Source organism: Dreissena polymorpha, chromosome 4 (assembly GCF_020536995.1).
Source record: "Dreissena polymorpha isolate Duluth1 chromosome 4, UMN_Dpol_1.0, whole genome shotgun sequence".
NCBI lineage: Eukaryota > Metazoa > Mollusca > Bivalvia > Myida > Dreissenidae > Dreissena > Dreissena polymorpha.
In genome coordinates, this window is record NC_068358.1 from 127,255,007 (window position 1) to 127,266,961 (window position 11,955).

At 33.7% G+C, this 11,955-nt stretch overlaps 1 protein-coding gene and 1 long non-coding RNA gene across 2 annotated transcripts; both read right to left on the reverse strand.

The window, feature by feature from the left end:
- Positions 1–1,639: 1,639 nt before the first annotated feature.
- LOC127876334 (uncharacterized) lies at positions 1,640–3,929 on the reverse strand. The gene is made up of 3 exons (XR_008047807.1): positions 3,864–3,929; positions 3,592–3,668; positions 1,640–1,662 (listed from the first exon to the last, which is right to left on the reverse strand). It is a non-coding gene; the product is annotated as an uncharacterized LOC127876334 (long non-coding RNA).
- Positions 3,930–5,380: 1,451 nt separating this feature from the next.
- Positions 5,381–11,440, reverse strand: LOC127878770 (von Willebrand factor D and EGF domain-containing protein-like). Its single transcript, XM_052425298.1, has 9 exons — positions 11,365–11,440; positions 10,511–10,720; positions 8,916–9,092; positions 8,724–8,747; positions 8,359–8,497; positions 7,849–7,963; positions 7,334–7,420; positions 6,168–6,350; positions 5,381–5,386 (listed from the first exon to the last, which is right to left on the reverse strand). Exons 1-9 carry the CDS (start codon positions 11,438–11,440, stop codon positions 5,381–5,383), a joined length of 1,017 nt encoding a protein of 338 aa, XP_052281258.1.
- Between the last annotated feature and the right edge of the window lie 515 nt (positions 11,441–11,955).

Consider the following 11,955-nt stretch of genomic DNA (forward strand, 5'->3'; position numbering starts at 1 on the left):
TTATCCGATTAATTTCTCTAATACGCTTTGAGCTTTGTACATCCCTTCGTTTTATTATAACACATTTATTATATTTTGTTTCTGAATAATTCTTGCAACCCATATCCGTGAATAGCGAACAATTAGGACTATATGGCCCTCCCTGATCATTCGGGTCACGACCTTGTGGACACTCGCAATACGACGTTTCCTCAACATTCCAATCTTGTAAGGCTTTCACATATGAGGTTTGAAACAGGCTTGGGTCATTGGCGTTAAAGCTATAGAGTCATAAAAGTATATATTTCACGTTGGAACATAAGGATATAAATAACAAAAAATTCCATTGAGGGAACCAGTATGACTTCATTTCATAAACTCGCCATTTAATTTGCATTGTAAACAACATAACAATCTAAGAAAAGCGCTATATACCAGTATGACATAACGACAATTAAGGAATTATAGTGTGCGTTTGTGTTTGTGTACTTTAAATAAGGATGACGGCGTTCGTCAATCGAAATGTACTTACCAGTAGCTCTTTTTGTGTATTGTTGCGTTGTTAAAATCGTTGGTAGAGTTCCCGTCGTAGGTCCCGCATAACCCGTCAGTAGCATTGAAGTCTCTAGGTGACATGAATATCTCAACATTCATAAACCAAAGGTACGTTTCCGACACTGGATCCATCATTACGTCTATTTTCGTTCCGATTGGTGTAAATATCTGACAAATAAACACAAAGAAAATGTATACATACGAATATTGCTTTTAGAACGTGTTCTAGAATGAAATTGTAAACTTCAACCTGTTCACAGATTGATGATATAACTTATATAATATTAAATACAATAAACTTCATACATCATTAACATAAAAGTGATTAAAAATGAGGTCACCTCGAAACCGTTTTCACGGACTACCGAACCTTACACTTAAAAAAAAATCACAATTGGCACAAATGTAAATATATGAATATAAATGTGATTTGACCATCAAAGATTCACATGGTGACGTTTCTTGTTTTAATAAATGATAAAGACTATAAAGCTTATTATAAATTTTGTATATCAACAACTTAAAATTAAAACCGAGACAAAATCATTCAACCCACGTTAATTGCCCTATTACAGAAGTTAAAATGTAGTCATCCTGTTAAGAATAACTTCGAAATATGTCATTTTAATATTACTTCCCTTATTTATTATATAAAATCTCGGCTTCTCATATGCAGCAATGCTTATTTGATTAACAGTTGGTATTAAGAAGAAACAGAGTTATGCTATTTTATTATACATCATGATTTAAAAGTTCTATCAGAGTCGAAAAAACGACATACCTCATAACGTGTGGCCGTCTTCTCATGCACCCGCAAAGTGTTTGTACCTTCGCATTGTACATAGTATATGAGCCATTTCTTCTTACACCCATCAATGGCGAATACGTTTCTTCCAGCCTGAATGCGCACCCCACAAGTACATTTTGCATTGTTGTTGTTACAAGGACCATATTCTTCTTCTACCTGGTCACAATAAGAGGTCATCATTCCAGCATGTATGAGACGAAAACATTCTTTCTTATAGAATCGATTGATAATATCATGGGTTTTGCTTTTTGCCTACCTTGATGTTGTACGTCTTATGTCTGTATAGCCGACACATCTCTGTATTTTGATTTTCGAACGTACTGCAAAGTAAAACATTAAATTACTTTAAGAAAAAAAAACTGTCTTGACATTTATGTTGATGCCATTTTTACTTAAGATGCAATTACAAGACAACAATCGGATTTACGATTTTCACTTTTTAGCTGTTAACGAGAATTCTCAAAAACTAGATAGGTCAGACACCATGTCCTATAAATTGTTCAAAATTTACTCCCTCGTGTGTAATATTAGTAGTAATAATAATGCGACAATATACCACCCCATAATTTCTTAAGTGACAAAAACAGTTAAAGTACAGTACGATAAATAGGTTAATGAATTGTCAGGTGAATTGTAACAACATTTTGTATTAATATTAAAATACAAAATAAAAGCAAGAGTTTATGCGCATTATTTTATATCAGTCAAAATTTTTCAGATCTATCTATGTCATACAATATCTTATACCGTATACGCATCATTCGTGTTAAACTACATTCTGGGCCATTCAATGACATGAACGAAGTCCTTTATTTATTACAATGACCAATTGCAAAATAGTGCTACACAGCACCAAAGAACGAACCGCAAAACACATAAACGCAACAAACAAAACACCCCAGTCCTGTACTGTTTGAGTATGAGCTCCTCCCCAACCCCTCCCCCGCTTTGCCACGTAGTATTCTTTCTTTTCGGCCATATGCCGAGGTCCGGTACGCATAACGCACACAAATATATAATTTCGTATGAACAGATTTAAATTTGCCTTAAATGCATCACTTTTATTCATTTTACACATCACACACTGCCACTTTTTTATAATTGATATTTGATAATTGCCTTTATTTTATATGGACAATCAGATAGCATCGGTACGATTCATAACGGGTCCGACTGTCTCATTAGTAACCTCTATTACGTGCAACTTTGCCAATGTCACTATGATGTTTATCCAGTCGGATAATGTTTGAAATGAATATAAGTACACGTGCTGAACATTTAATATTAAAAGTCAATACACTGTATGCTTCACCTGGTTTTTCTTAGTTTTTTTAGAAAATAATCTTTGCTTAAATAACCTTTTAGAAAGGTCAAAATACGGAAGTACATATTGCGCTAGAGGTGAGTGAATATATCATTCTGAATTTAGCATATAATCATTAAAATAGGTCATAAATGATTTGAACCGGTTTTGAAATTTTGCATTCCCTAAAACATGAACATGTGCGCACTTAATCTGGTTCAAACATATATCAGAGAGCTACGCCGTAAATGTTAATATTAAAGGGATCTTTTCACGCTTTGGTAAATTGACAAAATTGAAAAAAGTTGTTTCAGATTCGCAAATTTTCGTTTAAGTTATGATATTTGTGAGGAAACAGTAATACTGAACATTTACCATGGTCTAATATAGCCATTATATGCATCTTTTGACGATTTTAAAACCTAAAAATTATAAAGCGTTGCAACGCGAAACGATTGAATAATTTGGAGAGTCCTGTTTTTGTCGTTAAATTTTGTGAACTACGAAGATTGCTTATATAAGGTATAAAATACGTTCAGTATGTGTACACGGCGGAATAGCTCAGTAGGATAAAGCGTTTTTACTTCAGGGCTCTGGCAGGACTCCAGGGGTCACTGGTTCGAAACCTGTTCCGGGCAATGTTCTTTTCCTTTTTTTAATGTTATTCTTGATTTTTTACTGGAGCTTTTACGATCCATTGTTTACATTTATCGATATAAAGCATTTAATGAATAAGTTAAAAAATGCCAACATCTGTGAAAAGGCCCCTTTAAGACAAAGTTTGAAAGAATGTGTTGGTTATCTTACAAAAAAGTGTGATACCCCGCATGTACTTACGAACTGGGTATGAACATCATTGCACATGTATCAGAGGTGTTCATTTTAATGTTTGAACTCCAACAGTTACATTTGGTCAAGAGTATATAGAATAAAATTTATCCTTTACCGTCCATCAGCTGTTTTCATATGCGGATCAACTCGGCTATGACATGTTCCTTGTTTGATATTTGATCCAATAAATACCTGAATAAAACAGATGTGAGTGTTATGTATCGTGCTTTCTTTGCGAAGATTCTGCTTATATATTTACCAACTTGTATACACAATTTTACTCCGAAGTATAAAACCATAATGCACATCAAATGGTTATATGATATTATTTACCGTATCACGATGGTATTTATTAACGTTAACCCAAGTAAAGCAGCAAACTCTTACTATAGCACGAGTTCCTATTGTCAACAAACACAGGAAAAACACAAAGGTGAGGGAATACAATTGGCGTCACCACCTTGTACCGATATATGCAACCAAGATATATTCGGATAAGTGTAGATACAATCTAAGGTCAAATCAAGTAGTAATACAACAGTATGCATTATAAGATTATGCATATTTAACTCAGAAACAAGTAACAACGTTACGAACTATTTTAAAACTTAACACTCTCTATAAAGGACACACGTGAATGGAAATTTAGAGTATAAAACTAAAATCATATGTACTGTTTAACCCCCTAAATATATGCATGAAAACAAGGCATATTCACATGTGTTTGCAAGTTACATTTTATAATACTGGAAAATGCAAATAAGTTTAATTTGATACTACTTACTGTGATAGGCGTAAGTTCGTAGCCTCTCCAAATAGCATGATCGGTTCTCTCTGGTAGCATTAACAGTAACGTAAAGGTTGTCGGATCACTTGTCGACTTCTCTATATTGTAAATGGACATCGAGTAATTTGTATCTTTCTCCCAACTATTTACAGATCGGTTATCGTACATCTATAGAGAAAAATAAAAAATAAAAAGTCATTTTAGGTTTTAACGATTCACCTGTTTTGATCTTATCAAGATTAAACAACAGTTATCACACAAGTGATTTTGGTCACAAGGTTTTCCAAAAATAATATAATGAACAATTCCCCGCTCCCTAACAAAATTGTGTTTCAAAGAACCGGAACAAAGGAAAGTATACGAAAACCCGTTCGGAGATATTTTTATGAAGATTGGGAAAGAAATGTGAATTCTACAGTGATCGAAAGTATGTTTTTCTTTAATGTGACCTAGTTTTTGACCTCATGTGAGTCGGTATCGAACTTGATCGAGATATCATAAGGACACATGTTTTAACCAAGTGAAATGAGCGTTTGTACATTGGCACTTAAATCTTTCAAAACGTAACTGATAGACGATGGACGAAGGGTTATAGGTAATCAGAAACTATCCCCACTAGTGGCTTGTGCCTAAGTGAGCTCAAAGTAGAAACTATTTCACTGTATTGTTCTTTCAGTCATCCAAAATACTAAGAGGACAACAATGGGACACTCTGGTTAGACGTTTTTTTGTTCATGGAAATATCAGGGTATGTATACATGCAATTGGATTGGCTCAATTTATGTATACAAGTTTGCAATGCGATATCCTAAACATCAAAACCAAACGGATAGAGAATTGACATGTTCACAGAGTCAAATGTAGTTCGATTCTTGGAATGTATGTGGGTACATTGAATACTTTCCCATATCATTCAGATAATTTTGAAATTATTAAACTTCTGACGAACAATAACAATCCAACCGAATGTGCCATTTTCACTAGTTTTCTTCTTTTAATGGGTGGCACTGTATGTTTGTAAAACGTTTTTCTATTTTTTTAATTAAAATGATCCAAGAATAAGCGACTTTAAATGATCCAAGAATAAGCGACTGACATTTTAATTTGCGGTTCGTGTTCACGGCTGAAAATGCATACGTATCAGGAATTCGATCACATACAGTTAGAGAAGGGCATTTCTTGTGTGCTTTGATTTATCTCAACGCAGCTTTTGATAAAAGATAGAGCTATTATATGAAGGAGATATTCATTTTCGTTCATTGTACATTCGGTTTTTGAGTGTCTATGTAATATGTTTGTTATGTTTCTGTCACTAGAAACAGTCGCAAACAAGTCGTTGCAAAAGCATACAAAACATCGCTATATGCCTCGACTCAACTTTTTCAGCATGGCAACTGTTACACACTCCAGCAAATAATCCAGCAGAAAATAATGGTTTATGTTTGTGATCTGTTTTTACTTGTTTTTTTTTTGTATGTATTTTGTAGTATTGTTTTAAGTTAAAATACCATCCAAATGCTTCAACCCAAAACAAAAAGTGTTGCCTTAACTTAAAGATCTTCTTTAAAAAGTTTACATACTGGATTGATCTTTAACGATCGTGTTATCGTTGGTCTGTAAACCATTTCTCAAATGTAAAACTCAATTCGTGATGTGATGCTAAACGGTAAAACATAACTGAACCCTCTACTAGCTATACCAACTCACCATACTTGTTATGGAATACACTCATGTTCTTCCGTTTGAAACAGTAAAAGACGCGGTACAGTCGTAACATTTAACATCATCCTTCTTAAGACTTTTATATTTTAAGATTTACGCTTTAAATAATAATAAAACAATCTATGTTCGACAAAATAACTATTAATAGTATACAATGCATCGTTTTAAGTATAAATACTTACAGTAATATTGTCAAGTCCACATTTCTGCATAGCAACGCCACTAGAACAACCGATAGGATTTCGCATGTGTACATTTAGAAGACACAAGTTTGATTGGTTGTATTTGCATCCGACGGGAACTGTAAGCTGAAACACTATTGTACCAGATCCGCCTTTTGGGATGTTTATAGTAGGAGTGAGAACCTGCAAAATATATGTCAACATTAAAAAGCAATACTTGTTATAGTCTGAATGTATTCGATATTTGTGAAGTTATACAATTTCTGACATCCTATAGCTCGTTCCAAAACTCATCCTTATCAAACAATAACCATCCGTAATATGTATCAATACGGTACATATCGTATAACCCTGATACTATTGTGACATCTGTGTAATAATGACCTAATAAACTAGTTGACTAGTTTAGTAGATCACGTACTTTCGATATCCAGTCCATCTGTATTATTGCCACGTTTACCACGTTTTTGAATTTGAGTTTTATATAGACATATTTTACTGCATTTGCGAATACCACATCAGCGATACAACGTATTGTATACGAGAATGGTACTGTCAACAGAGGCGTACTTTTAAACAACGGCATGACGTGTACAGATTAATTTAGATGTGTCATGTTACAAATTCGCGCATGCTCTGTTTAAAGATTTACATCGTGTTTTGTTTGATTCAGCAACGCACAATAAGTTATAAATATAGATAATAGAAATGTAATACACCACATATTGGGTTTATACTGTGTCGATACTAAGTGTTTTTAATAATAATTACAAACAAACCGAAGTTTGTAAACAAATTCAACAGTGTCGATACATAACTGACATTTGTGTAATAATTCTACGGTTTAAAGCTTAAATATATTAAACATGTACGGATTTAGCATGGTTATGCGAAAAATTCCAAAAAAATAACATAAATAAAAGATATCCATATTCACTCGTATTAATTTGCACTAGTACGACTGAAAATGTATATTTTTATATAGGTCTAGGTATGAGATGTTTTGTGTTAGATTTAGTAAAAATTCAAGATATGTAACATTAAATTGTAAAATTATTACTCAAGTGCTAGTGCGATCTGTTTAAGTAAAATTGCAACGAGTTAAATAGTCTTGAACTCATCATATATATAAGCGCTGCTATAACAATGCGAATGTTTTAACCAACCTTTATTCCAGCAAAATAATATTCACTGTCTTTCTGTGGTGTTCTCTGTCCATTAAGAGCTGCTGATACCTGTACGCCACATCTAATCTAAAATCATATGAGTCGCGTTCTGGGAAAACTGGGCATAATGCATGTGCGTGAAGTGTCGTCCCAGATTAGCCTGTGCAGTCCGCACATGCTAATCAGGGACGACACTTTCCGCCTATACTAGATTTTTGCCAAGAAGGGACTTTCTTTTTAAAAAAAATCTCATAAAAGCGGAAAGTGTCGTCCCTGATTAGCCTGTGCGGACTGCACAGGCTAATCTGGGACGACACTTTACGCACATGCATTATGCTCAGTTTTCTCAGAACGCGGCTCATATGAGGTGTAGTCTCCGAAATCCAACATCGTTTATATAACGGAGTATTTTTCAAATACAAACTTAAAACTTGTAGCCATTATCGATATAAAACCTTTCATATAATTTAAATAGTTCAAACTAAATATATTGATAAAAAGAATGAAATAAGTACATTAAAACCCATGATTATTTTGTAGGCATTCAAATCCGATTCTGTTAGACGGAATGTGGCATTTCCTGCAATTGCCTCTCGTGTTATAGTAATAGTATTGTCTTGTATAATTTTCCTGTAAAACAAAATTTATATTGGGTGTAAGACATATTGTTATCGTCGTTGATGTAGTGTATCTAGATTCCTGCGACGAATCGGCTTCATAAAAAGACGGCTTGTACACGCAATTGTTCAACACTCGTTATAACAGCATGATAAAAGAACATTTCGCGGAATTGACTATTAAACGGTTTATACAAGAAATTACAGTTTTAAAATATAATAGGTAGTAAAATAGGTTAATAACGAACATGATTGGCACTATAACATGCGTATATGTGTAACAATGTATATTTTATGTTTGTTACTTCTCAGAAAAACAGAAATGAGTGAAAAATAAAAATGAAAGAATTTTTCTCTGAAACATATAAACAATTTATTCCAATCACACTCGATTGATTATGAGCTTACCATGTAATCGTGTAGTACCGATTTGGCTCTGTCTTAAAGTTGCAAATAAATACAGAATACGGTGTTGAGCCGTTAAACTCCAATGAAGGTTTTACCGTTATCACCCCTACGTCAACGTCCGTAGGGTATGCTATCAAATCTGTGAATTTATAACATAATATACATTAAAATAAAATTAACGACAGTCTTCGTTGAAAAAAAATACTATCAAACAAACCATTAATACATAATACATTATTATGACTTCACACACATCAACAAGGCAATAGTGTCCATCGGAAATGTGCACGTTAATATATCCAGTAGAAAAGCGACATTGTTTTATTATTTTACACAACATACACATTTTTTAACTATATAAGTACCTTTTCCTTGTAAATTTGGCGGATCTGAAAGAAAAAGTTCAAGCTTAGAAACGGTACTTTTATCTTACAAAACATATTATGCTTTATTTCAACATTTGTGAAAATTGGAATATCAATGATGTCAACATGTCAATTATTAAATAATAAATTTAAAACAGACATACGCATGTACTAGGCTGACTAAATAATTACCAAAGCAATATGCTTCAACTCTGTTTGTCGGTTGAAGGAAGTACTGGATACTAGTACCACATTTGCGGACCTTTATGTCCATGCCTTCTTCACATTTCAAAACTGCAGTACGTTTGCACAGGTTCATACTTTTTTCTGTTCCGTTTTCATTCAAGTTGTCGAGCTCAGTTTGGTTTGCTTCAAATTATAAAAGTATCATATCACCAATTTATCGCACCGCAGAAAATGTTATAAATATTTTACAATTCTAGTAAGGTTATTAAGAAAGTAGTAAAGTGCTTTTATCTTATTTTATTTCGTTTTCCGTTTTGTTTCCTAATTGATTGATGATTGTATTGTTCAAATTATATTATTGACATTAGGAAAGAGTTTCTTGCATGTCTTTATTAGCGTCGCACTGAAGTGCGGCGACTTGTATGTAATACGTTTTTTTTCGCTTATGGGAGGAGAAGTTATTTTACGGATCAATGTATATATTTTTTGGTCAGAATATCTTGCATAGTAGTGATTTTTTGTGTAAATTAGTGTAAATAAGTACTGCATTTGTGCCTATTACATTTACTACAACATGTATTGCCAATAATGCAATGAGGAGCACCATCACAGCACCCCAGTCTCATTACTATCAAGTCCTCCTACAGGTTTTTTTAAGAACCACATATAGAAGGCCGAAGGCCTGACCCGTATCTTGCCAGTGGTATGGACCCTTTGGTATGGACCGTTAACCCCGCTCACTATCCAGCTTTTAAACTTCCGAGTTTACATTTAAACCAACTATTAATAGCATATTAATATCTTAGTTAGAAGGTGATTTTGCAAGCGGTTCCGTAGTGTAGTGGTTACACGCTCGCTTCACATGTGAGAGGACGAAGGTTCGAGCCCCAGTAGAATCAAATTATTTTATTTGTGTTCTATGTTAACTTTTTGTTTTAATGTAGAAATTTTAGTGTAAATAAATATGCTGTTTTATTGTAACCATTTTTTGTTTTTATTATGCCCATGAAATATATGTGTGAGAGGGTCGGGGGGGGGGGGGTTTACAGTGTTTTCATATCAATGAGTACTCAACCCCTATCGTAAATGAGCAACGTAGGAATAAGTTCAGAATCATCTCCCCTTGACGTTGAGAACAATATGAAATTACGCTTACAAGATGAAGCAGATTTTTTAAAACCTACACAGTTCTGTTCCATTAATGAAAACTGCACAAGGATGCCAGTAAAAAAAGGAAACCAATGTAAATAAAATGAACTATGAAATATTTAGGGGTTACAACATAAAATCATAGATAATTGTTATTTGGGGGTTATAACACAAATTCATAGATAATGGTTATTTGGGGGTTATAACACAAAATCATAGATAATGGTTATACCACCAGTATCTTTTTCTATTTTGTTTAAAATAATCGGCCAAAATATTAATATTTACAGTAGAAAAAAAAATCGTTCTATGTAACTTCATTGAGTGCCTTTTACACTGAAATTCCCGACGCCCTTTGATGCTCTGCATCAATACTTATCTTGTTTGTATAGCTGTATGACAAAAAATCTGTAAAGTTATGAATGTATAAATAATACACGTAATATACATACCCTTCAGGTAAATGGGTTCATGTGTGCCACAGGCGTTCTCGTCGGGCATATAATCTGACCCAGGCATGTGATATTGAGCTCCATTGACGGTTACGCTGTACCAACCAGACGAGATATAAAAGTCGTGTATGAGTGTGAGTGAGTTTGCGTCCACTAAGTCCGCCCTAGATCTACCAATCATGTTAGGGAGTGGGCTCGTGTTATTGCATCCTGAAAATATGCAGTAGATACAGAATGTTGGAAAAACTACGGAATCTAATTTTAGTTATCGCCTGTATATCGGTTGATATTCGACCGTGTGATATTAAAACCTAGCAATCACGATATACTTCTTTTCATTGTAAATAGTTGATCATAAAACTTAGTAAAGCAATGTTTATTTTTCAATAAAATAAATGTGGTTTATCTCAATGTATTCAATATCACGTCGCAATTCCTAGGAGAATGTGAATATCATTTAACAAGAAATCATAAGCCGGTCTTCAACCGTTTCAGTCGCAATTGTTGTTGTTCTTTTCGGATATGATCGATTCTCTGAGACGATTCCGTCACTGTAAGTTTTACTGAAAACGGCTGTTTTTCTTTGTGTGTGTTTTCGCATTCGACATTCTCCCGGAAAATCAATGACCGATGCATTGATGATTAATCGCTGTAATTGCGTCACCCTGCATTTTATCGGGTTAATGCTACGGGCAATGTTTAACTTGTTATGAAGCAAATACAACTAGCTAGCTTGTGAAATAAGCATAAGTGTGTAACACAACCAGACGTTTTTCAGTACATATTTAAAAACAAAACTTTGAACACAAAATCGAATGTCTAAATATCTAGTATCTTGATATTAAATTACCTACCGTTAATATGCGTCCAACACACTGTCAACACTAATGCTGTCCATACTGACATCTGGGTTTTATTTGTGGGCATCATCTTTTCCAAGAATACTGTTACTTTTTATTGCTTCCGTATATGTCTTCTTATATAACTAAAATTCGAGGTCAATCTATTAGCGTTAGCGTTGTCTGGTCGAATTTGAACATTGACTAAGATTAATAATAACTTCTTTGTATTAAATGGTGAATTATTATTTTGTAACACGCGTCGAATCATAATAGAGATTTGTATTATCTCGGCATGCACTGTGTATAGATAGCCTTTAACGTTAATTTGAGAAACAGCATTTGTTTCAGTCCTATCGGTTATCTTAGTGTAACCCTGCCATTCTTTGTTTTTCAATGCACCAACAATCGTTAATCTCACACAGACATGAATCCGTTAAATCTTGCCTGTTTAATGATTATATTATATACTCGTAAAAACTTCTAACGCAAGACATATTCAGAGCACCTATAACACATAAAACAAGGATACAAATGCAGTAATATATGAAAAAAAGGTGATCCAAATGATGTTCGACTGAAATTCTGTTTTATTTTATGATCTTT